Genomic DNA, 27,209 nt, shown 5'->3' with positions numbered 1-27,209 from the left:
AAAAGCAAATTAAAAAACTGTTATTGTATCTATGGCTATATATTCAACTTATTCCTAAAAAAAAAATCATCAAGAAAACTGAAGGTCAATTTAAATAAAACATTTCCATATTCTACTTGTATGCTGTAGAAGGACTTTTTAGCTTGTCATTCCAAAATGCCATCTTACTGAAGTTGGCTTCTTTCAAAGGAAAACTAAAACTGGATGATGCAGATAGACATTTGCTTTATCACAGTTATAAATTGTCTTCTATTAGAACATCTTTTTTTCTCTTCTTCAAAAAAATAAAAGAAAAAACTAATTTAATCTATGCAACAGCTGCAGCACATTTTTTTTTTCCTAAGGAGAATCATATTACAGGAAAAAATGCACATAGATGGATCAAGTGTTGCTTTAGTCAGTGCAGTTGTTTAATCTTTGCTTTTTTTTTTTTTTTTAAAGGAACATGTCAAGGGTTAATCCAGTGACTCAGTCTGACAAAACAAGTCAGCTGGAGACAGAGCCAATTTTTAAACCTGATTTCAGACAGGCGTGCAGTCTACACAGGAGCTCTGAACTGTCACGCACTTTTTATCCCAGATTGTTTCCACCCACAATGGTACATAATCACTAATGTGCTGTTCTAAGATTTTGTGATCTGACTCCATATTCACAACATCTAGTCTAAAAATACCCAAGTTTTATTTAGGACAAGATGGTTATTATCATATACTGGGACAAAATGATAAAAGAAAATATCAGAGAACCTGAAAACAATCTGACTTCAACTCTTACTCTTTTACTAGCAAATTGATGATTCCTGGCTTAAGGACTACTGCATTTCACGGATTTTCAAAATGTATTTTCTCCTCAAACACTCCAAGACCTAAACTAGGTAAGAAAAAGCTAAATTGTACAATTTGCTCATTTTTTTCTAAAGATTTAAGGAAAGATGTTTTCAAAAAGTGTACTCTAGGTTAAGGATATTTTGAAACTTCAATTTAAATTCCAGATACGGCTGCAAAAATGTCCTTCCTTTTAATTTTTCTGTTGATTGGGAAATGGAGAGATAGGCAAGGCTCTTGGAACTTATTCATATAGTACTTTTATGCATTTTGTTCATCTTCATCTCTGATTAAGATGACTCTAATATTTACATCTGCTTGTGAAGCTATCTAAAGCAAGAATGTTTCAAGTGACATAAATTCTATATAATTTTCAAAAAAAAACCCAGCTTAATTATATATGAATAAGTAAAGCTAGTTAATAGTTAATCTTATTGTACATTCTTCAAAAACAAGCAACATTCCATTCTAGATGATCCAGCTGGAAAAGTGAATCTAAAACCTACACATATGGATTCCTCATGAAAAAGTTCAACATTATTTCTAAGTGAATTAATTCTTGGAAAAGAGACTTACAGAGTATGAATGAAGCCAAACTTAAAAGTTCACATATGATTAATTCCATACATGAACTCTCTATCTCACTGAAGGATCAAACTTAGTAAGTAACAAATTACTGGAAACAAGGGAGGTGGGGTGAGGTGAGGTTTAAAAGAACCATAGAATCTGCAAGTGGATAAAACTTCCTCTTTCTGATTTAGCTTGAACAGAGATGGCTTCCTCTCAAACCAGTCCACTCACTATTCATTCAATGTACATTAAGGACAATAGTGCTGTTGACCTGATATCATACAGTGGCTTCTAATTCAATAACCACTCCCATCTTGCTGACAGAGATAGACACTCTATTTTCTACTGCATGAAAATCCTAAAAAAAATCAAAGCCCTGATTATGTAGCCTTCCCTTATATGATACTGTATGGAAAAAATTTCTAATTAGGCCTTAACTGTGAATATCCAAATCTTACTTAGTAGCAGTACCTATTCACATTATTAGATGATGAATCAATACACATGTAAGTATACATTTCTCCAGGCTGGGGACGTAGCTCAGTGGCACAGTGTGGGCTTATCATGTGCAAGAACCTGGGTTCTACCACCAGTTGTACCAACAAAGCAAACAGACTCCCCTCCCACAAAAGAAACAAAAACCAAAAACAGCACTTCCCAACACGGAGCAAGCACACATGATAAAATTCACATGTTGTGGAACATTAAAGGTCTTACTGCTTCTTTACAAATATCTCTGGTATAAAGTTAGTTTTAGAAATGTTTAATAGTTAACAAAACGGAAAATCCATTAGTATAGCCAATGAAAAGAATGAGCTACATTTAGGACAAAAGAATACTTAATTCCTTTTTGTTTTCTGACAACCTTATGAATACAATGACCATATATTTTTTTAAAAAGGCTGTATCTCCAAGTACAAAGGTAAATAAACTTCTTTCTAAGGGAAATAACTGGTATTCACCTCACACTTGCCCCATCACCCAAAGCTCCTAAAAGGCACTCACTAGACACCACTTCCAATGAGAGACATCAGATGCTGAAGCAAGTAGCATGCATGCTTTTTTTTTTTTTTTAATTGCAAACAGCAGTTTTCTTTGAGAAATCAAGGAAGGGGTAGGGGCTCCACTGTCCTAATAATTCCTGCAACTCTTGACTGTTGGTTTCTTTTCCCCTGAGAACTGTAGTTTGTTACTTCTCATTTACCGTTTGAAATAACACCATAGAGAATTATTAGCTATGCTGCAACTTGATAATTTTCCTGCAGATGGCTCTGTAATCACAGGACTGCCTACTGGTGTGTGTGCTCACATGAAATGAAACAACTACGAAAAGGAAGGCTTCTAGTTCTCACACTTGTCAATGAACTAGCACTTCTCAAGACCTTTTACCACAAGGCTTTAAACTCATTAGGCATCTAATAACAAAAATAGCTTAAGTAAATAAAGCTATTATTTTGCAACATCTATCAAGGTAATAATTGTTGTAAACACAGCTGAGTAAGTGCCATCTTTTTCTTTTTGTTGTTATTGTTTCTTCTCTGGGTCCCTAAATTTTTTGCTTTCAAGCTGCAAAATGCCAGATCCTTTTAATTTATGAGAAAAAGAACAGCATGAACCTGACTTATTCTATTTTAAATTTATTTTTAGAGTCCAGAAGTAACATCTGTATCTTAGTCTAGTACCAGTTCAAGAATCCAAAGCTCTAAATAACCAATACATTAAGTTATTTCTGGTTTACAATCTGTATTTTAGTTTCAGCAAACATTCTTTCTAGTGGGAGTAATTATTAATACTTAACCCTAAATAATTAAGTATTGAGTACCATCAAAAACATCCTGCCTTACTTACATTTATAATGATTAAGTACCAGAGCAAAGCTAATCTTTTGCTATACTTAACTGGAAGAAATCATAGATCCTAATCTTAAGAAGGAGACTACCTGAAAAGAACAAGTTCTTCTAAATGCCACTGATCACAAGTTTCATTTTAAAAACACATCTGGAAAAACTTTAATGAAACAGGGAAAGAAAAAAATGGTGTTGGCAGTTTCTTTTTAATATGGAAACAATAAAACAAACACTGACTAAAATATTTAGTACGCACCGTTTAGTAAAAGTGATAGATCGCCGGGCGCCGGTGGCTAACACCTATAATCCTAGCTACTCAGGAGGCTGAGATCTGAGGATCGCAGTTCAAAGCCAGCCTGGACAGGAAAGTCTATGAGACTCTTATCTCCAATAAACCACTACAAACCCGGAAATGGCACTGTGGCTCAAGCAGTAGAACGCTCACCTTGGGCTGAAAAGCACAGGGACAGCGCACCCAAGCCCAGAGTTCAAGCCCCATGACCAACCCTCCCCCCCCAAAAAAAAGTGATACATGACCCTAACAATAACAATTGTCCCGCACCAGACAGATAGGAAAAAGACACAAGGCTTGACAGCAATCCATTAGCCTACTTGTTCTCTGTGTCTGCATCACTCATCTATGTACCAGAGCAGAAGTATTCTACCTAATATGAAATAAACTCATGTTCCAGAACACTGTGGAGTTTTATCATGTAATGTAAAAGAGCATGGACTATGAGTCACCAGATTCAGGTTTTAGCTCTATGCCTTATGAGGCATGAGAGCTCAGGGAAGGTTACTCAATCATTTTCACACAATCCAGGCATCAAGTTACCCTAAAGATTTTTTTTTTCTTTTTTTGTGGTCATGGGTCTTGAACTCTGGGCCTGGTCGCTGCCCGAGCTCTTCACCTCAAGGTTAGTGCTCTACCACTTGAGCCACAGCTCAAGCGAACCATGATCCTCAGATCTCAGCCTCCTGAGCAGTTAAGATGATAGGTGTGAGCCACCAGCACCTGGCTTATGCTAAAGATTTTTCTAACCGTTAATACTAATACACTTTTTTTTAACCATCTACTTCACCTAGAAACTTTAAATCCTTATTTTAAAGATTTTTATCTTCCAAACTCTTCTCTGTTGGGTTATACTGAATACTTGTTCCCCTGTTAAAAGGAAAAGTCAAAGATATGTAACAGCCATTAAGACCTCTAATTAAGAAAGAAACAAAGCATTGCCACCAAGGCAAAGCAATCCCAGTGAAAGAACATGCTTTTATATATGAATAATTTAATTTCAGGAGCCAAACGACTTGCGAAGTTTTCTAAAGTACTTTAATCTTGTCACATTACTATTTCTGCAGACTCAGAGCTGCAGTCCACTGACAAGATGATACCAAGAGTCCACAGCAACCTTAAATACTAGCATTAATCATACAAGTGGCACAATTAAAAGCCTAAATCCTCATATTTCAAGAAGAGCAGATCCAAGAAAGGACTCTAGAAACATCTGTAACTTTGATTCTAAGATAAGCACCCAGTGCTTTTTGTATGTTAGTTATATATTTCTACTGCCTTTCATATGTTCGTTAAACTACCATGTTTCTTAAAAGCTGTGTAGTATCTGGAACAAAAACAAAATGAAGGACAACACAGTGAAGTGAGGGAGGGAGGGAATGCTTAACATCTACCAGTAATAAGGAGAAACTCTTTTGACTGTATCACTGTTTACTGAATAACAAGGTGACTGTCTTAATAATGTTCAATGTGATGGCACAGGTCGTACATTTTATGTTTAATATATAGCATCATCTGGAATACAAAAGACAGGCAGCCAAGTCCTTTAGGCAAACAAGACAAGGTTCTACAGAAGGGCTCTGATTTGTGGTAGGCAAAATAAGTTATGGAGTCCATCTAAACAACTGGATTGTGGCTCTTGCATTATTTTTAAGAAAGATGTGATTTTCTTTTTGCTTTTTGGCTGGAGTATTTAGTACAGAAGTAAAAATGATATGATTTATAAGAAAGATGGTAGGGAAGAACCTGGAAGGCTTACAGGGTGAAAAGGGTAAAAAAAAAAAAACAAAAAAAACCCAACCAAACAAGTAGCAATACCTCTGTGATTTTGTGGGTTCCCCCATGGTTCTGGGGTTTCAACTCAGGGCCTCATACTTTCTTAGCTTGCGTGCCGAGGTAGTGCTACTCTACCACTTGAGACACACCTCAACCTCGCTTATTTGCTGATTATTTTTGGAGATGAAGTCTCATGGACTTTCCGGCTCTACCTAGTTTTGAGCTTAGATGGTCCAGAATCATAGCCTCCTGATTACTAGATTACTGGCAAGAGTCACTAACACTTGGCTGGAGTGTGATCTTAAGGATACTTGCCTGCCTTAGCCTTGGTTATTTCTGACTGAAGTAACTGTTACTTTTTAAAGACTCCAATTGTGTAACTATTGTTAAAATTGCAATGAGGATCTCATAAATATAGGCACAATTTCCTTTTTCTTTTTTTTTTGGGTCAGGTCGTGGGGCCTGAACTCTGGGCCTGGGCGCTGTCCCTCAGCTCTTCAGCTCAAGGCTAGCGCTCTACCACTTGAGCCACAGCACCACTTCCAGTTTTTTTCTTTTTGCTTATATGGTGCTGAGGAATTGAACCCAGGGCCTCATGCATGCAAGGCAAGCACTCTACCAATGAGCCACCTTCCCAGCCCCTAGACACAATTTTCTAATGCCAAGACCTCACACTGGGAAAGTATCTAGGCTAGGAAACTGTATGTTCATGTAAATGAGGAAACTTCAGTACTTTTTTTTTTTTTTTTGCTGGTTGTGGGGCCTGAACTCTGGGCCTGGGCACTGTTCCTCAGTTCTTCAGCTCAAGGCTAGTGCTCTACCACTTTGAGCCACAGCACCACTTCCAGCTTTTTCTGCTTATGTGCTGCTGAGGAATCGAACTCAGGGCCTCATGCACGCAAGGCAAGCACTCTACCACTGAGCCACTTTCCCAGCCCTTCAGTACTTTTTTTATGAAAACCTTGAACTCTTTTATTTGGCTGTCAAGTTTTTACAAAGTATGAACAAATTTAGTCTCCTACTGTAAGAATGTATGTATAGTCTTTATTTTCCCGAAAATAATTTAGATGTCCACTATGTAGTTTATACCTACTATGAGCCAAATGTCCATGGATCAAGAAGAGCTAATCATTTGATTGTTCATTTGTTTAACAAATAATTACTGACACCTATCATGCACTTTGGTGTTGTAAACACAGTAATAAACAACCTAAGTAAAACTCCTGCTTTACCACCTCACTCTTGCGTGACAAATAAATTAGGCTATCTATTAGATGTTTTTGAGAGATATAAAGGAATTAAATATTCAGGGAAAGGAGAACTGCTACTGAGAATGTGCTGACATTTTATACAAGATAGTCAAGAAAGATTCCCTAATCAAAGAGAAAATTGGGGAAGGGTAGTCTGGCAGAGACAAGGTAAATCAAGCACAAAGCCTAGTACTATTAAAAACAATAAAGAGTCAGGCACTAATGGCATACACCTAGACTGAGATCTGAGAATCAAGGTTCTAAGCCAGCCTGGGTAAGAAAAGTCCATGAGATTCTAACCTCCAATTAACCACCAGAAAAGCAGAAGTGGCACTGTGGCTCTAAGTGGTAGAGAGCTAGCCTTGAGCAAAAGAGCTCAAGAAGAGTGCTCAGGCCTTAAGTTCAACTCTCACAACCAGCCATTAAAAAAAAGAAGTCGGGTGTCAGTGGCTCACACCTGTAATCCTAGCTACTCAGGAGGCTGAGATCTCAGGATGGTGGTTCAAAGCCAGACTGGGCAGAAAAGTCCGTGAGACTCTTATCTCCAGTTAACCATTCAGAAAACGGGAAGTGGCACTGTGGCTCAAGTGGTAGGACACTCACTTTGAGCTGAAGAGGTGATGGACAGGGCCCAGGCCCAGAGTTCAAGCCCCATGACCCACCAATAAAGGAAGAAGAAGGAGGAGGAGGAGGAGGAAGGAAGGAAGGAAGGGGGAGGAGGAAGGAAGGAAGGAAGGGGGAGGAGGAAGGAAGGAAGGGGGAGGAGGAGGAAGAGGAAGAAGCAGCAGCAGCAGTAAAGAGGCAGGCATGGGGGAGGAGGGGTGTCTCATGCTTGTAATCCTAGCTACTCAGGGGGTTGAGATCTGATGATCACGGTTTGAAGCCAGCCCAAGCAGGATAGTCCTTGAGACTCTTACTTCCAATTAACCACAGAAAGCAAGAAATGGGACTATGGCTCAAGTAATAGAGCACTATTGAGCACAAAAGCTCAGGGACAGCACCCAGGCCTAGACCACCCAACCCTCAAAACCGGAAGAAAAAAAAATAGCAGTACAGAGGTCAGGTTGGCTGTGGTAGAAGGAGAAAGGGTGTAGATTGGTAGAATATAATGTAAGAAAGGTAGCAGAGAACAGGTCATGAAGGCTCATATAAATCACTTTAAGGACTTTGGTTCAGCAATGATAAACTACTGGAGGATTGTTTTTAGCAGAAATTATATGATCTGACTTAGATTTTAAAACAATCTACCTCTTTAAAAAGAAAAAGAAAGAAGACTGAAGAAAAACTGGGAGACCAGCAGTGAAGTTGTACTAAACAAAAGGAGTACTAGTAACAGCAAATTTCACATTAGCCAATTATCTAGGATTCAAGTTACTTTCTTCACTTCCAGTGAAATGGAAACATCCTTAAGCCATAAAACTTCAGAGTTCTATTGATGTTGAACACATTGACACTGAATGGCCCTAAGCTTAAATGCGCAGATAATCCAGCTATACATCTTGGCTTTTTGACTTCAAATCAGACCAAAGGCATTACTGGCTGTTCACAAAAACAAAATCTTAGAAGTATGAAATAAAAGCTTATTATTTATATTTACACAAGCCTGATACTGTTCTCAACAGTGACTACTGTGAGCATAAACAGTGGCTATTTCATCTTATTAAAGTATGAAGAAAATCTTTTATGCAGTAAGTAAACTGAACCTAAGTTTGGAATGAACTGCAGAACTGTCCCCTTTCACATAACACAAAGATATTCTTGCTAGTGCAACTTGCAAAGCCAGACACTTTTCAGTATCAATGTATTTACCACTCTGGAAATTTTGTATTGCAGCATATTTCAAGTACAGCTTAGGAAATGGTGTGAAGTGAGAAACTGCCCAGTAGCTGTTGTGTCCTCTGCCTGTCTGCAAATCCATCCCATATTCCAGAACTAGACAGCTCCCTCAGAAAGCTCAGCTGGAGCTGAAGCTGCATGAAAATATTATTTTACCCCTCAGAATCATCAGATTTCTTGCTAAGTTGTTGTTGTTGTTGTTTTCCAATCATGGGGCTTGACCTATGGGTCTGGCTGTCCCTCAACTCTTTAGCTCCAGGCTAGCGCTCTACCACTTGAGTCATGGTGCCACTTCTGGTTTTCTGAGTGGTTTATTGGAGATAAGAGTCTCACAGACTTTTCCTGCCCGGGCTGGCTTTGGACTGCAATCCTCAGATTTCAGCCTCCTGAGTAGCTTGGATTACAGGCATGAGCCAGGGGCGCCTGGCATTCTTGCCAGTTTTATTAGTGTTGGATAATTATCTATGAACCCTGTGTTATCTTAGCTTAATAGTGACTTCTGTAGTACAGTACTCCTTTGCATTTCTGCTGCCCAGCTTGCTGTTTTCATAGGTAAATTGTAATCTCCAAAGTTCTAATCTTGGGCACCTTTCCTTACTATTTCAGAGCTAACTTCTCCCTCTCTTTCTCTCCTGTCCCTTTCCTTCCCTTCCCTTTTTCCCTCCCCCTCTCCCTCTTCCTCCTCCTTTTTTGCCAGTTCTAGGGCTTGATGAACTCAAGAGCCTGGGCCCTGTCCCTGAGCTTCTTTTATTATTTATTTATTTATTTGGTCCAGTTGTGGGGCCTGAACTCTGGGCCTGGGCGTTGTTCCTCAGCTCTTCAGCTCAAGGCTAGCACTCTACCACTTGAACCACAGCGCCATTCCTAGTTTTCTTTTTTTTTTTTTTTAGTCGGTCATGGGGCCTGAACTCTGGGCCTGGGCGCTGTCCCTCAGCTCTTCAGCTCAAGGCTAGTGCTCTACCACTTGAGCCACAGCGCCACTTCCGGCTTTTTTTCTTTTTGCTTATGTGGTGCTGGGGAATCGAACCCAGGGCTTCAGGCATGCAAGGCAAGCGCTCTACCACTGAGCCACCTTCCCAGCCCCTAGTTTTTTTCTTTATGCCTATGTGGTGCTGAGAAATCGAACCCAGGGCCTCATGCATGCAAGGCAAGCGCTCTACCACTGAGCCACCTTCCCAGCCCCCCTGAGCTTCTTTTAAATGCTCAAGGCTAGCAATCTACCACTTGAGTCACAGCACCACTTCTGGCTTTTTCTGTTTATGTGGTACTGAGGAATTGAATCCAGGGCTTCATGCATGCTAGGCAAGCACTCTACCACTAAGCCACAGGCAAGCACTCTACCACTAAGCCACATTCTCAGCCCGAGCTACTATTTTTGAAATAGTTTTTCATAGCTAACAGGACTGGCCCCAGAAAATTCTGCTAGTAATCAATTTTTAAAAATCCTTAGTTTCCCTATTAAAATATTTGGCAGGATTAATAATCTAAACTTTTCTACTTTCAGCCCAACTTATTTTATTTGATATGTCCATGAAAATGTTAAACTCTATATTGTTAGATCTAGGCTAGTAGCTTTGTGATTTGAGACTGTCTCAGAATATCTATTTCCAATTATCTGGAGGCATTCCTAAATTTTCAAATTCGAATTCATATTGATTTCAAAAAAGCAAGAAGGGTATGATATAGCTCATGGCTACAAGTGGTTGCCTAACATGTAAGAGAATGAGGGCCTCGGGTTTTTTTGGCAGTTCGTGGGGCTTGAACTCTGGTCCTCGGCAATGTCCCTCAGCTATCCAGCTCAAGGATAGAGCTCTACCACTTGAGCCACCGCACCAATTTTGGTTTTCTGGTGCTTAATTGAAGATTCATGGACTTTCCTGCTAGGGCTGGCTTTGAACCGTGATCCTCAGATCTCAGCCTCCTGAGGAGCTAGGATTACAGGTGTGAGCCACTAGCGCCTGGCTTGGGCCTTAGGTTTTATCTCTAGCACTGGAAAAATAATAATAAAATGAAAAATAAAAATCCCAACAAAATAAAGCTCATTAAGTTTTTGGGAGAATGGAAGATACCGCTATCTAACTAGAATTAGCATTTCTAAACTCAGAGAACTCTACCTGTCTACCAAAAAGCAGAACAAGTGGAGCCTAAGTAGCTTCATCCACCTCAGAACAATGAGGTTTGGTGGGGGAATGGGGGTGAGGAAGGGGGATGTGAGCAAGAAAACTTCTAGATGAAGTACAAAAAAAAATTTTTAAAGTATAACCAAGAAATTCTAACAACTTTGTGGGGAAATGCAGAAACACAGAGGAAAAAGAAGAGCATGACATTTGGTTAAGAAACAATTGCACTCAAAACTCAGTAAGACATGTTATTTTGATGCAAAGTCAAGTTTGAGAAGATGTTTTCAAATTCCATTTCTGGGACGAGAACATAGGTACTTGGGTACCAAAATTTGAGGCATTCTTCAGTTTATCTCAGTTACTTTATGTGAAAGACCTGCCTTCCATAGCATATAAAAGACATAAAAATTCGGTGTTTGGAAAACAACAACAACAACAAATAGAACAAAGTTCTTTCCATCTAAAATGTTTCAGAGAGCCACAAAAATGTCCAACCAACTGGTGCCAGTGGCTCAAGGCTTGCAATCCTAGCTACTCAGGAGGCCGAGATCTGAGGATCATGGTTTGAAGCCAGCGCAGGCAGGAAAGTCCATGAGACTCTTATCTAATTAATCACAGAAAAAGTGGAGCTGTGGCTCAAGTGGTAGAGTTATAGCCTCGAGCAAAAGAAGCTGTGGACAGAGCCCCGGGATGGGCACACACACACATTAATGCTGTCTTACACATCCTCAGTGAACCTTCATCCACAAACACAAGCACCATAAGCACCACCACGTTCTGCAGAGAACTACCAATGTAAGTCGGTCTGCCTATTATTATTTGTAGTAGCATTAAAAGTACAAGATACTGTATTTTGTTTTCTTTAGTAAAGGGAACACGTATTGTACAGATGGTTGAACACTGAACAAGCAACAAATTGTTGAAACAATCTGAATACTATTGTCAAACTTTTAGTTTGGGAGGTATGTCATTATTGAAGTTATAAAATAAAATATACTTGTTCTATTTTTATTTATGTACTCATTTTCTGCAGCTGCAGCCTGCCTGGAAGGTTGCAACATCCAATTGCAGTACAACATAAAAGGTTAATAAATTGCTTATTTTTCAGTGAAAGGATCCCACAGAAAACTGTAACTTTAAAAATTGTCATTTATTTTAGATATGAGAAGGAAAAATCATGTAGCCATAAAAGTTCTGAGTTTGCTATTATTTATCAAAATCTTTTTAAATTTTTTCTTTTTTTTAAAGCCTGAGATTTCAAGGTAACGCTTAACCTAAAATATGCTTTTATTAAATCTACTAAACTAAAATCAAACTTATTATTATTATTATATATATTTACATATTCATTTTTAGTAGTGTTGGAGATAGAATCCAGAGTCTGTGTGTAAATCTGCAGGTAGGCAACACCTTTTTCCGTTTTCCATACAGGAAGTTATCCCTCCCCCCACCCCACCCCCAGCACCTGCACTTCCTAGGTGACTGGCACACCGGAGCCAGTCTCTGAGGTCACATCCCGGACCGCCCTGGTCACGCCTCCTTTGGATTCTGGGAGGTTCCCAGGCTCTGAGGTCAGGTCTACATCCAGTGAGGCCACACCTTCCCCCCAGCCCTTCCTTCCTTAAACTCCAGCTCCCCAGGTACTTGCCTCTTTTCAAACTTGTGCTGGGGGCTTCAGGTTTGGAATAAACTTCTCTTTCCTGCCTGAAGACCGCGTGGTAGTATCTCTTCAGTTAACCTAACTAAAACCTAACATTAGGCAAATATTCTATCACTGAGCTACATTTTAGTTCCTTTGTTTTGTTTGAGATATGGTTTCTTTGTGGCCCATGCTGGCCATGAAACTGCTATGCAGCCCACTGGCCTCAAACTTACAATTCTCCTGCCCCAGCTGCTCAAAGGCTAGGATTTCAGGCATGTACCATCATATCTAGCCTTATTCATATATATGTATGTAAGTATGTAAGTATGTATGTAAGTATGTATGTATGTAAGTATGTATGTATGTACATATATATTCTGTGTGTACTAATGCAGCTAGAGAAATACATTAGGCTGGGCTGACAATGGTTCTCAAAGTCTCAGAAAAAGCCGGGCGCTGGTGGCTCACGCCTGTAATCCTAGCTACTCAGGAGGCTGAGATCTGAGGATCGCGGTTCAAAGCCAGCCCGGGCAGGAGAGACCATGAGACTCCTATCTCCAATAAACCACCAGAAAACCGGAAGTGGCGCTGTAGCTCAAGTGGTAGAGCACTCGCCTTGAGCTGAAGAGCTGAAGGACAGCGCCCAGGCCCAGAGTTCAAGCCCCACGGCCGACCAAAAAAAAAAAAAAAAAAAAAAAAAAGTCAAAGTCTCAGAAAAATTCAAGGTTTGTTTCTTCTCCTGGCCACTAGAGACAACATAAGAAAACAACTTCCAAGTAGTGAGTCTCATATTGAAGAATATAAGGAACACTGGTGATGCTGTTTATCCACTTTGCCCTTTTGTTTTAAAAATGGAAAGAGCTATGAAAGAACCGAGAATATGGTTTTGTCTCTTTTTTTTTTAAACCATGTCAAGTTAAAAAGAAATGAGGTAAATTTTTCACCTACTAATCTTTTTTTTAACCTGTGCAGTCCTAATATTAATCTGTAATTTAACTTTTATTACCTTCACAGAATTATAGTAATAAATTATAAGAAATTTCACTGTACCATGTGCTAACAGTTGTGCCAGTTTTAATATGATTTGGTAATCTAACAGAAATCATCTGTTACATGGTGGAACCACCTACCCTTGCATAGCACACAACTGTTAAAATGTAAATTGCCCACCTATTTTTAGCTGCTGCTGAAAAAATATTCCTGTCTTCAGGAATAATGACTGGAGGCATTGTGTTCATTTTGTTTATCAAGCAGCTATTCAGCCTCTAGTGGGCCCAAGTGCTTATGCAAGCAAAAGCTTTTAAGAATGCCTGCAGCTGCAATCCAACCTTCCAGGTAGGCTGCAGGTTCAGAGCACAGCTGCCCTATAGGCTGTGTAAAACTCTTTCCATCTGGAACTGAGTTTCAAAGAGGATTTCAAATTCGACTTTTCATGTGTCACACGGAAGAGAAGGCGGGGAAAGAACATAGGAAAGTAGGAAAGCAAACAACCAAAAAGATGATATCTCTACTTTAGCCTCAACAAAAAATAAAAAAAGCTTCAGACCCAGGCTGCTCCTTCTAGATTACTACTTGCCAAGCCGGATATTCCATTCAGTCTATACTTCCACGAGCTGTGACTCATCCCCCAGCACCTGCGCCCAAGTGTTAAGTACTGCCAAATAAAAGCCCAACATCTATTTACACAACAAAGAGATGTACCCTACAAGGCAAGGCACTCCATCCAAGAGCCTTGCTCCCCATTTGTTCCAAGTAGAGGGGGAAAAAAAACAACAAAAAACGTTACAATCCTTCCTTGCACCAGATTTTTAAATTGTAGGTAGCTTCACTATGGAGGCTCATTTACAAATACGCCTTTAAAGAAAAGTGTATTTAATTGCACAGACACTCCTACAGTATTAGATTATCACAGCCATTAATGACTGCTCCACCAAACCTTCCCAACCTCCTTTATCAAAGCTCTTTATTCTCAGAGGATACATTTTTGAGCAAAGAGGGATCAACAAACCAGTTGCTTGAAAGCTTTCCTGATGCTAGGCTGAAGTTAGGAAAAGCTTAATGAAGGCTTTAAAATCCACCAGGGTTTCACCAGAACATCTGACTTGGTGATTTATGCATATTAATAACCTCAGTCCTACTGAGGCAAGCTGAGCCGAACATGTCCTCCGAATCTTAATGTCTTTAGCTCCATTGGGATTATTACAAATGTAAATTTCTAAGATTCTCAGCTATTAATCTCTGTCTGTCCTCCTGTTCAGCAACATAATGACTAATTAAACATCAAAAGACCTGTACAGGAGATCTTCTTTGACAGCTACCGGCCTGGTCCTCTTCCCAAGAGGGGAATTCAAACGACAGGGACGTAAGAGTAGGAGCATATGAGCTAGCTGCAAATCTCTGCTGAGAAGTCTAGGAGCCCAACATTAACTGTGGATTTACTTCAATCAATGGTTTTGTTAAGCGGTGAACAGTTACTATGTAAAGTGTGCCCACTGGCACTGATCGAATATTCCCTTGCAGCAAGCAATACTCAACATTTGACATCAATTTATTTACCATCAAGCCAAAAGAAGGGGGGCAGTACTTACAGAAGAAGGCAAACCGGGAGGCACCTTTCTAACTTTCTTTGCTTGCAAAGGATCTGCACATAAAAAATAACAACAACGTATTACATCAGCATGTATGTTTAGCATAGTAGGGAAAAAAGTTTTTCAGACTTTCAATCTGAGGAAATATTTTCCCCCTAGTGTCTCCCCCCCCCCCCCCGCCCCCCCCAGTATCTTAGAGTAAGCAGGGAAACCTAGGTATGGGAGCTTTGTTCCTCTTAACTGTAATAATCACTCCCAATGAAGTGATAATTCTGCAATTCCTGTCCCATGACTTTGGGAAAGAACAGGAAATGAAGCAAAGTGAGAAAGAAAAACCAACAAGCAGGTACAAGAGAAGAAAATGGACTTTAAGAACCTGTTATGAGGCAGGTACTATAGTAGACATTTGATGGAATTTATCTCAGTTTCACTGGAGTGGGGTACTTGGTGCAACAGGTTAATAATACACTCCCCCCAGCAGAGAGACAAATTCAATATCTGCATTGTACTAAGAATTAGGTTTATGCCAGGTGCCAGTGATCCTAGCTGCTCTGAGATGAGATCTAGAGGATCAAGGTTTGAGGCTACTTTTCTACTAGAAAAATCTGCTAGACGCTATTTCCAAAAGCTTAGCAAAAAGCATAGCTGGAGACATAGTTCAAGTGGTAGAACATCAGTATAGCAAGCTCAAGGTCCTGAGAGTTCGAATCCCAGTACCTCCAAAGTGGATGGGATAAAAAATAAGGTCAGGTCTAAAAGGATATTTAAAAAACTAAAATAGCTAAAAGCTAATCGTATGTTGCAATTATGCTAAAACTTTGAAATAAAGTTTTAAGGAATGAAAAATTAATATTTACAACAATATTAAGATATACTATATAAACCAGAAAAATATGGACACAGACATGACACAATGCCATTTAGTATCAACAGTGTTTCAGTTATGTGTGGTTGAAAGTATAACCTGAACACTACTGAGCAATTTGTCCTAGAAATCTATGTATTTCTTATAAATCATTAAAATGTTTCTTTCTAAACATCATATTTGTTTAACCAGCTTCTATTTATCTACAGAATTTAAAATTTATCCATGTTACTTATTGTAGATTCAAGTGACAAGCACTGCTTCCCACTCTTACATGAGTAATGGATCTAATTCAGGATTTTCAGAGGGGTCACTACTAGGGAGCGAGAACACATGAAAAGGCTGATGTAAAGTCCAGTATTTTTGAAGACTATAAAAAAAAGAGAATTATACAAGCACAGTATTTTCCTGTGCCATAAATGATACAACATAATAAAGCATGCAGTTTTAGAAAGAATGAAACTCATTTAAATCTGGGCTGGGAATTCTCTACAGCGAGTATCCCAGGAGGCTGTAACGCTAAAAAAGCAACTTTATAAGTAGCATGTGGAAAAATATTATACAATAAAAAAGGGGAAAAGCATTCATTAGCATCTATGTCCCTACCCCAAGAGGCAGCCTACATTTCCTTAAAACAGAAGTGCCAAAGATAAACAACATCTGGCACACTTTATATTTGTAAAATGAAAGGCAAAATCTTTGTTCTTTGTGAAACAATTCTGCAGCCCACCTCCTCACAAGGAATACGTATTCCTTAGGCAAAAGCACCATTTTATTATTAAAAAAAAACAAAAACCAACACCCTAGCCAGCTGCACAGCTCCTACCAATCTGGAGCTCAACGCTCCATTTTGAAGTCTTTCTAGAAGATGCTGTTCTTTCATGTGAGTAATTTTTTTCTTTTGTATCTGCACTACAATTGTCCGCCACTACATAATCTACCACTAACTACACAGTCACATAGGAAATGTGATTTTAAAACAGTTTAAACTCATAAGCCTGGGATTCACACAGTTCACTTTTGGGAGGTTGTGAATTGTGGTTAAGAGTAAATTGGCTGAATTAAAATTTCAGTTCCATCCCACAGTAGCTATGTGAGCCAGAACAGTTACTTTTAACCTTTCTGGGCTCCTAATTCCCTCAGAGGAATAACTGGTGAGTGCCTCCTCTACCAAGTATTTCCTGTATTAGGCTGATATATGAAATGTGGCTCAGTATAGTGCATGGCATTTGATAAATTTCAGCCATTATTATTATGTTAAAATGTAGAGGAAAATGATTACAAATGAGATAATTAGTAACTGTTCATTTCCTAAAATACCTAAATGGTTCCAGAAGATACTTAGTTAAGAACAGATCTCTGAAGTTCTTCAATGACTTCAGTGCCAAGAAAAATGGTTAACACAAAGAAATATCAATGGACAATGTTAATAGTAATCTGCTAAATAATATTCACATGGGAAGACCAATGGGTCTCCCCAAGTGTCAAGAGAATGACCACAGTTCCCATTTAGCCTGGACTAAATTAAATTACTGTTTCTTGATGCCTTGGCTCATGTCTAAGCTGAGGCAAACATTACAACCCCATAGAGCTTCTGAAAAGATGTGCTGTGTATAGTGCCATACCTAGAATGGAAGAGACCATCAAAAGTATTTATATCAATGAAAACAAAGAACATACAAGTTTTAATTTCCAGGAAACTTGAATTTTAAGTCTGGAATTTTATGAAATCTATTCTTTCCTAATTACTTGCATAGCTGATGTTTTCCTCTTGAAGTTTTAGTGATAGTAATAGTAATAATGATGATATTAGTGCCTTTGTGATAGTATGTGCTCACATACCATTTGAACAAGATGTTTTTCTAGAGTAACATGCCTAAATCTACACTCAAAACAACATTCCCACTTTGACTAAGTCAAAAAGTAGAAAAACAGTGGATATGAAGAAATGTATTTACTATTTAGCATTTCTTTAAAAAATACCTGTCTAAATTGATAGGGCTGAATCGTAATAACATGCACACATTCTAAATCACCCACGATATATACCCATACCAATACATACTGAGAAGTGGATATATCTAGTTAAAGAGTTCTCATCAATGAGTTTGATAATCCCGAACATGCCCTTTGTACAACCTTCAAGAGCTTAAATCTCGGAAATATTTCACTTAAATATTTAAACCAGTTTAAACCAGTTAACATTTCACCTAAATATTTCATATATAAACTGAAAGCAGTCAACAAATATTTGTTCCTATTACATAATTTCTTTTAGTAGATAATTTTAGAAGCTGACCTGTGCTACAATAAAGGTCTTTGGCAGGAATCACCAAAAATTTTGATTGGATAACATATTGGGGTACATGTGAGGTTAACTGTAAGCAGCAACACAAAACACACTGGCTTAGTAGGGCTAAATATGAGTTAGAAAAAAGCCAAGCCTGGTGCTGGTAGCTCATGCCAGTAATCCTAGCTACTCAGAACTCTGAGATCTAAAGGAGGAAGAGGAAGGGGGAAGGAGGAAGGAGAAAGGGAGAAGGGGAAGAAGAAGAAAAAGAAGAAGAAAGAAAAAAAGCCACAAAAGAAGAGAGGGTACAAGGGCTTAATACTGTACAAGGTTCCTGCAGCACTGTTTTGGAACTGGGCAGGGGGAACAGCACCGTGACGATTCTATATGTCACAGTTGCACACCTTTTTAATTTTAATTATGTTTTGTTCAGAATTAACTTTCTGCATTGTTTTCCCTTCCAATGGACCTTCTAATTAAAAGCACACCAGCATAGTTCAGGTGGGGAGAAATTTTTAAAAGACTAGAAACATTTGTAAGATGGGAGTTTCTTTGTGATGGACTCACCTAGGGCTACAGAGTCATGGAGTGGTCTTCTCCTGGAGCTTGTTGCTGAGAAATAGTACGGTGTACCAGGTTTTCCTGAAGAAGACAGCTGTGCTGGACTCCCGAGTCCTAGATCTTGTCTTAGGAGACTAGACTACAAAACAAGATCAAAGAAACAAGTCACCTTCCTGCTGATACTGTTTCACCATTTCTGAATTATCTTAAAGGACCTTCAGCAATGTGTTAAACTTACAAAACACCCTAAAAGTAATTTTTGAATTCAGTTGGACCAACGGTTTCAGCATCTATTATATTCTCCACCCTAGCCTTGCCCACTTTTTACTACTTATGTATACTCACTAATCTTCGGATTGAATGATATTTTAGTAACTGTGATTCCACTCTATCAACATTTTTGAAAAGCAGTCATCCAGTTTTTGCTAAAAGTGTTTTTTGTCATCACATCAGTCGATAATGCTGTACTTTTTCCTTTTCTTTTTGGACACTGTTTGAAGAATGTCAGTATTTTCTAGCCATTCACTTTCTTCACTTGTGTCTGATGACACGTGCGTAAGTTTCTTCTTCATCCCAGACCTGATCCTGTAAATCCCTCTCCAGTTTGTCAAAGTTCACTGTAAAATGAAATGGAGGACAATGCCTCAGATGTGGCCTGACTGGAATGGAGCATATTCCAGAAACCCATTTGTGCTAGCTTTTGTCTGGATGTTGACAACAGTCACATTTCATGGCTTTTTGTGTTGTGGCGTGTTCTGTTTTATCCTTCTATGTTATGTTTATTTAGTTTGTATTTGTTTGTCTCAACTGCAAGATCTAATGTTAATCTCTGCTTCTCTGATGAAATTCGTCTTGTCCTATTTAGTCCATAAACATCATACATTCCTATCCTTTTTCAGATTCTAAGTTTGTCAACCAATGCATTTATAGCCTTTCTAATGTCTAGGCATCAAAAATGTGATTAAAGGAAATTTATCAAGATGACAAGGCTGAGGAGGGAACCCTGAGGTATGCTTCGGTGATATCATGAGATTTTGTCAAATGCTTCACTGAAATTCAGAGATCGCACAGCCCTAACCCATTCACCCAATGACCCCATCATAAAACAAATGAGGTTTGTTTGGCAGGATTTTGCTCCAAGATTTCTGGCAGCTGAGATGAGAAGGGACCATAGAGATGTGAAAGAGAGGGAAAAGGAAAGTCAATGGAAGAGGGTATAGACTACATCTGAGAGGACACTCAAGTAAAAGGAGATGAGATTTCTCTTGCACATTTATTTTCCTCCAACAATATACTTAATATCCCTTACTGCCACGACCAAACTCTTAGTAGCTGTCTTTTCAACCACTGAGCATTACAAATACACTGAGAAATAAATTTCAGCTTTAGTCAGGACTTTCCTCAAGTCAGTTTAGCAGAACTTTGGAAAATCTAGTTGCTATCTCTATTCTATCTCTAAACATAACTCTATAGAGCCAGATGATGGTTCATATTTGTAATCCTAGCTACTCAAGAAGCTGATATCTAAGCATTGGGGTTCAGATCCAGTCCACTCCAAAGTCCATGAAATGCTGTCTTTTAAAAATTCCCTTATTGTTGTTATAGAGGTGATATACAGCAGAGTTACCTGCACATATTATGTCAGGTAGTTAAGTACATTTCCTTCCTTTTGCTTAGTATCATCTGTTTCCTCATTCTTTCCCATTCCCTCCCTCCCATCTCTGCCCACGAGTTGCGTGGTTCACTTTTATCAATGCCCAATGCAGCCAGTGGGCTCTATTGCTGTACTTTTCCACCTGTTTCCCACTGGTTCTGTGCCCTCCCCGACCACCTTCCCTCAGATGTGCACCATATGATGTAAAGAACACAGAGTCATAAGAAAACAAAACAAAACAAAAACAAATTAAGAATTCCTTATCTTTGGAGTTTGGTTCAGTATATATATTATTTTATATACATATGAAGAGGCACTTCGGTGTTACACCTTGGTGATTTTCTCTTTTGGTCTCACTGTGAGACTTTTTTTTCTAATTAACTCCAAAAGCTGAAGTGGAGCTGTGGCTTAAGTGGTAAAGCATCAGCCTTGTGCAAAAAAGGCTCAGGGACAGCATTCAGGCCCTGATTTCAAGCCATAGGACGATCACAACAAAACCCTATAAAAACAAAACCTCTCATATAAATGACTTTCTCCTTTTCTCTCCCCCCATTTTGTCCCCTATAAATGTTTCAGCTTGGGCTGGGAAGTTGGCTCAATGGTAGAGCGCTTGCCTTGCATGCCTGAGGTCCTGGGTTCGATTCCTCAGCACCACATAAGCAAAAAAGAAAAAACCCGGAAGTGGCGCTTTGGCTCAAGTGGTAGAGCGCTAGCCTTGAGCTAAAGAGCTGAAGGACAGCACCCAGGCCCAGAGTTCAGGTCCCACAACCAGACACCCGCCCCCACCCGCCCCCCAAAAAAGTTTCAGCTTAAAAAAAAATCAAGATACAATTTATATGACAAATGAACCATTTAAGTTTCTAAAACTTGGAATTTCATACATTCATGATGTTGTTGTACAACCACCACTACTATCTAGCTCCAGAACATTCTCACTACCCCAGAAGGAAGCCCATATCCATTAAGCTCACTCCTGTTCCTTTCCTCCCCAACCTCTACACTTACTAAGTAGTGACTTCACATTTTACCCTCCCTAACTCCTGACAAACACCAACTTGCTTCCTGTCCCTATAGGTTTAGATTTATCTATTTTGGATATTTCATATCAATCTAATCATATGATATGTAACTTTTTTTTTTTTGCCGGTCCTGGGACTTGAACTCTAGGCCTGGGCACTGACCCTGGGCTTCTTTTTTTCCCAAGGTTAGTGTGCTACCAATTGAGCCCCAGCATCATTTTTTTTTTTTTTTGAGTGGTTTATTGGCGCTAACAGTCTCACAGATCTTAACCTCTTGAGTAGCTAGTATCACAGGTGTGAGGCACCAGCAACTGGCCAATATGTAACCTTTTGCACCTGGCATCTTTCACCTAGCACAATGCTTTTAAAGTTTCTTCACCTTCTAGCAGGTGTCAACATTCATTCCACAGGACTAAATAATATTCCACTGTATGGATATATATAATTTATTTACCCATTCATCTACTGATGGTCATTTTAGACGTACTGTACATAGTACAGCTACAAAATTGGACGTAGGGTCTTGCACATACTGAGCTAGCCCTAAAATTCTTTTCCTTTTTTTTTTTTTTTAAAGAGTGTGTGTGACAAGGTCTTGCTGCATGATATATTGAGGCCTTGAACTTATAATCCTCTTGCTTCAACCACTTGATGTCTGGGATTACTATCTTAATATCTTTTGATGCAATTTTTTTTTCAATTTTGCTTTTTTATTTCTAGTTTTATTTTTATCTTTTTTGGTGCCTACCCTGGGGCTTCAACTCAGAGTGTGGATGTTGTGCCTGAGCCTTTGTGCTCAAGGCTACAGATCTGTACCACAGGAGCCATAGCTCCACTTCTTCTTTCTGTTTGTTTTGATGTCACATCTAAGACCCTATTGACAAGTCTAAGATGATAAAGATACAGCATTGTATTTTCTCCCAAGAATTTTATAGTTTTAACTGTTACATTTAGGTTTTCAGTAAATACTGAGTTCATTTTCTATTTGGTGTAGAGAAAGGATCCAACCTCCCATGCATATCTAGTTGTCTCAGTACCACTTGTTGGATACTATTTCCCTATTCTGTGATCTTAGCATCTTTGAAAATAACTGACAATAAATGTTTCAGCTATTTATAGACTCTCAATTGTATCTCATTGGTTTATATATTTACCTAATGAGAGTATCACACTGTTTTGATTATTGTAGTTTTATGATTAAGTCTTCAAACGGGAAAAATGAGGTTCCCTTTTTCTTGTGGTATCTTTGTCTCTGATAACAGATGAACACAGTGAACACCCAATGGGTTAAGAATCTGTTCTAAATCATTAGTAAATGGTCTTCTACTTTTCTTAATTAGGAGATTATTTATTAGTGATTCGGTCTCTTTGTTTTTGCTTTGTTTAGATTTGCTGTTTCTTCATGAGCAAATTTTGGTAGTGTATGTGTACTTTTTAGGAACTCATACATTTCCCAAGATTAACTGCTGGAATACTAGTATTACTTTAATGCTTTATTGCTTTTATCTCTGTAAAGTCAGAGATAATGTCACCCATTTTCATTTACAATTTAGTACCTTTACTATTCTTTTTCTTTTAATAAATTTAAAAGCGTGTCACTTTTGTTGATCTTTGAAAACAGTCACCAGCTCTCCTCTTTTAGTCAGGGTCTTGTACAGCTGCCGAAGCTTGCTTCAGACTCATGATATTCTTGCCTCAGCCTCCTGAGTGCTGAGATTACAGGCAGAGACCACAACGCCTACTTAGGGTGTTGTTCTTTTTTTTCCTTAGTTTCTTTTTTTTTTATTTTTTGGGTCCAGTCGTGGGGCCTGAACTCTGGGCGTGGGCGCTGTCCCTCAACTCCTCAGCTCAAGGCTGGTACTCTACCACGTGAGCCACAGTGCCACTTCCGGCTTTTTTCTTTTTGCTTATGTGGTGCTGAGGAATCGAACGCAGGGCCTCATGCATGCAAGGCAAGCGCTCTACCACTGAACCACCTTTCCAACCCATTCCCTTAGTTTCTTAAAGTTAGGTTGCAGATTTGGAAACTTATTCTCTGCCCCTGAGATTAGTTCTTGCTATAATGCTCAAACTGGCCTCAAATGTGCAATTGTCTTCCCTCAATCTTCTAAATAGTTACAAATTCATGTGAACATTACTGAGCCTGGCTGGATTGCTTTCTTTTCAAAATGTAGATATGTATAACTAAACATTTCCCTCTGATAATGGTTTCTGCTGTATCTCATAAGTTTTTCTAGGTTGTCATTTCATTTTCATTTGGTATTTCAGTTTCTTTAAAGCTTATTGAACAATGCTGAGGCACACATGAATCAATCCAGCTACCAAACTAGCCAAACGTTATTACATGTTTCCAAAATATTCATTATCAAAGACAACAGTTTTCTTTCAGCTTTTTCAAGATAAATTCTTCTTTGGAAACAACTTAGATATTCCTTTAAAAAGCAGGAAAGTACGGGGAATTTTTCGATCACCAGACAATATGGTATGTACATCCCAAAGACTACACAACATCAATGTAATTATTTAGACTCTATAGCATAAATTTCAGCAGATAAAACATTCAGCAGATTGGGAGGGAAAGGTGTGATTATCACACATAAAGGAGAAATAAGCTCCGGAAGAAATGCTAAAAGTGATGAATGTAAGCACAAAAACACATTTATGTATTTTCTGTATTTATATGACAAACCATGATTTCCTGATATGTGTGAAGGCGAGTAGCCTAGAATCAAGTCTCTCATACATGTTATACTGAAATGTCTGTTAGTACATCTGCTTTGCATTTCTTCCTTTTACTTTGCCAGTGATAGGACCGTGAAACATTCCTCAAACAGCAAGATCAGAGTATGGGTCATAGTATGCTAGATGGAACACATTATTGCCACATGCTTGAAGGCACAGGTCATGGACCTTAAAGTTTTCTTTAAGGATCATTGGTCTTTCTAAAGGATGTTCCCTGCTCAGGGCCATACTAGCTTCTCATTGATAATTTTTTGAGGTACTGCTTGTACTTATTATTCCTTCTGTATTTTCTCACATGGAAGACACAGATAGGTATTGTACATATATAAAAATATACAAGAAAAAGACATTCATATGTGTCTTTATCAGTCCCTTTACAACATTCCCTATATACTTTTTTTTGTTTGTCAGTCATGGGGTTTGACCTCAGGTTCTGGGTGCTGTCCCTAAGCTTTTTTTGCTTAAGGCTGATGCTCTACCACTTTGAGCCATAGCCCTACTTCTGGGTTTCTGGTGGTTAGTTAACTGGAGATAAGAGTCTCATGGACTTTCCTGCCCAGACTAGCTTTGAATTATGATCCTTCAGTGTCCTGAGCAGTTAGGATTATAGACGTAAGCCATCAGGGCCTGGATTCCTGTATACAATTTTAAAATTTTTAAATTTATTTTATGTTTATGTGGTACCAAGGAATTGAACCCAGGGCTTCATGCATGTTAGGCAAATAGCTACCACATTCCCAGTCCCTATATACAAATTTTTATAGGCATGTAAAAAATTGTAATCTAAGGTTGAGTTTAAAGGATGGTAAAGAGAGGTCTATATGGCTGGGTAACAGACATACAGATGAGTAAAATTAGGTTGCCTTCTTCAAACAGGTCAAGTTATGCTCACAATGAAGAAGCATGAATAATCTAAATAAACAGGAACATCCATTTAAAATATATATATATATATATATATATATATACACATTTTGGTTCGGTCCTGGGGCCTGAACTCTGGGCCTGGGCGCTGTCCCTCAGCTCTTCAGCTCTAGACTAGTGCTCTACCACTTGAGACACAGCGCCACTTCCGGCTTTTTTTCTTTTTGCTTTTGGGGTGCTGAGGAATCGAACCCAGGGCCTCATGAATGCAAGGCAAGTGCTCTACCACTGAGCCACCTTCCCAGTCCCTTTTAAAATATTTCTAAGAAATAGCATGGGTTTTTGCAGTTAGGTATCTTGTGTTTAAATCCTGAACAAGTTATATAAGGACAATAAATCTGTTCTTTTTTAATTGTATACATTACTACTAGCTAACATAAAACTACAAAGAAGTTATTTATTGGCTTTGTTAAAATAAAACATTCATTTTTTTGGTATAAATCATAACATTCTATTAAAAAAAAGAATGAAGATGAGTAGCATTCCCTGCCTCTATTTCTTGGGCACAAACCTTTTGTTCTAAGTGACTTGAGGTTTCAGGAGACCTTGTTTGCCCTGAATCCAAGCTGGCTGGGTTACAACTCCCAATGGCTATGGTAAAATCAGATGTTGGAAAGAGTCAAAAGAACAGAGGCAGAAGTGACAGACCCCTGGAGAGAGGGTGGACAATTAGAGGCTAAATCTGAGGAAAGATGTGACAGATTCAAGCTGTATCAATCCAAATCAAGAAGAGAAAAATGTCAATTTATTCTCAAATGATTCAGCAGAAGTATGTGCACTTGTGTGTATAGAGCCACATATTGCATACAAATATATGCACACACATATTGGGTGAGAAAAGGGGAATGTGTGCACCCAAATGTGGTGAAATGTTAACTGGCATTCATGAAGAGTGCATGGACATTCGCTGCACTCTTCTTCCTTTCTGAAAGTCTGTATTTTTCCAAAGTAAAACCTTGGAGACAAGAACAATAAACACTGAGAATTCACTAGCACATTTAAAAAGCACTACACTACATCTCTCAGTAACTGTCCTTAGTAATTTTATCTAGGTTTGTTTAGGAGGCCTTTTCCCCAATATAAAATTCCTATAGCACTCCAGGAATATAAACCACTTAAATGAGAATGTTAACTTGAAAATATATTAAGTAATTTATAAGTGAATTTGTGGGTTACAGTTCTAAAAATAAGTTACCTACGAAACACAAATCAAAAGATACATACTATATAGGAAAAAGAATATACTTCTTAGGAGAAAACACCTACTTGTTACAAACTTTAGTGTTCATAAACTTTTCTTCTTACTACAGACAAATGTGGACAGGGAATTATATTTTACTCCATTGCCAAAATTGTATCAGTAACTTTTTTCCTTCCTTAAAGGAAGGAAATATTGTGATATGTATAATTAAGCTAAGTAAATGGAGAAAATGTTTCTTTTTAACAAGATCATAGTTTTGTCTTGTTAACTAAATCAAAAGAAAATATGATACAAAAAAGGCTAAATTATAAAAGTTACATTTTGATTTCCACTAGTAACAATTATTTATATTTCCTTTGATTCATCAATACAAAAACGTAAGTAAAAATATTTTATTTTTCTTCTAAAATCAAATTAACTACCAGCCTATATTATTGATTTTTCTGCCTGCCTAATGCAAATGAGAAGCACTATTGATTACCAGATCTTGTCCTGAAGGTGTCTTAGGAAATAGAATACAAATATCCCAGAGGATACAAAACTAGGCAAAGCAGCTTTATTCTGCCAACCTGTCTATTCAAGAGGAAAATAGTATTCTGAAATAATATAACACTCATTTCTTAATATACTAGTAGAAAACAATCTTTTCAGAGCCATCTAAATAAAACCTCATGGGAAAAACATATCTAACACTGATAATCAATGAAACAGTTATCTATCCCCTGAAATACTAATGAAGAGCCGAGACTACTGGCCTGGTAAATAATATTTTGAATAACATGACAAACTTCTAGCCTGTAAATAAGACTCATTTCTTTTTTTATTTTTCTTTTCTGTCCTTCGTGGGGCCTGGGCTCTGTCCCTGAGCTCTTCAGAGCAAGGCTAGAGTTCTACCACTTGAGCCATGGAGCCACTTGACTTTTTCTGCTTATGTGGTGCTGAGGAATCGAACTCAGTGCCGCATGCATGCAAGGCAAGCACTTTACCACTGAGCCATCTTCCCAGACCAAGAATCCTCATTTCTTTACAAATAACTTTAATAACCTATTCAATACATACTTTGAAGATTTTCAGTACTCTTCTTGGGTTAAGAACTATTCTGACTCTCAAGTGTGAATTTGAAAAGGTTATTTAGTGGCCCAAAAGCAAAAAAGTGGGCTGGGCCAAAATAATTTACTAATGCAAACTCTTGTTAATTATACTGGAAG

At 38.4% G+C, this 27,209-nt stretch overlaps 1 protein-coding gene across 5 annotated transcripts in view; it reads right to left on the bottom strand.

Moving 5' to 3' along the window:
* Tcf12 (transcription factor 12) overlaps nucleotides 1-27,209 on the bottom strand; it is a 275,333-nt gene that overhangs the window by 61,579 nt on the left and 186,545 nt on the right. For all 5 annotated transcript variants that reach the window (XM_042687436.1, XM_042687437.1, XM_042687439.1 and 2 more), the window contains 2 exons: nucleotides 18,468-18,600; nucleotides 14,746-14,798 (listed from right to left, as the gene is read on the bottom strand). In XM_042687436.1, coding sequence (XP_042543370.1) covers nucleotides 14,746-14,798; nucleotides 18,468-18,600 — 186 coding nt within the window. The remainder of the gene's footprint in view (nucleotides 1-14,745; nucleotides 14,799-18,467; nucleotides 18,601-27,209) is intronic.

Source organism: Dipodomys spectabilis, unplaced genomic scaffold (assembly GCF_019054845.1).
Source record: "Dipodomys spectabilis isolate Male_0828 unplaced genomic scaffold, ASM1905484v1 ptg000108l, whole genome shotgun sequence".
In the NCBI taxonomy this organism is placed as follows: domain Eukaryota; kingdom Metazoa; phylum Chordata; class Mammalia; order Rodentia; family Heteromyidae; genus Dipodomys; species Dipodomys spectabilis.
The sequence above is the reverse complement of the archived record's forward strand: the minus strand, read 5'-3'. Positions and strand labels throughout refer to the sequence as shown.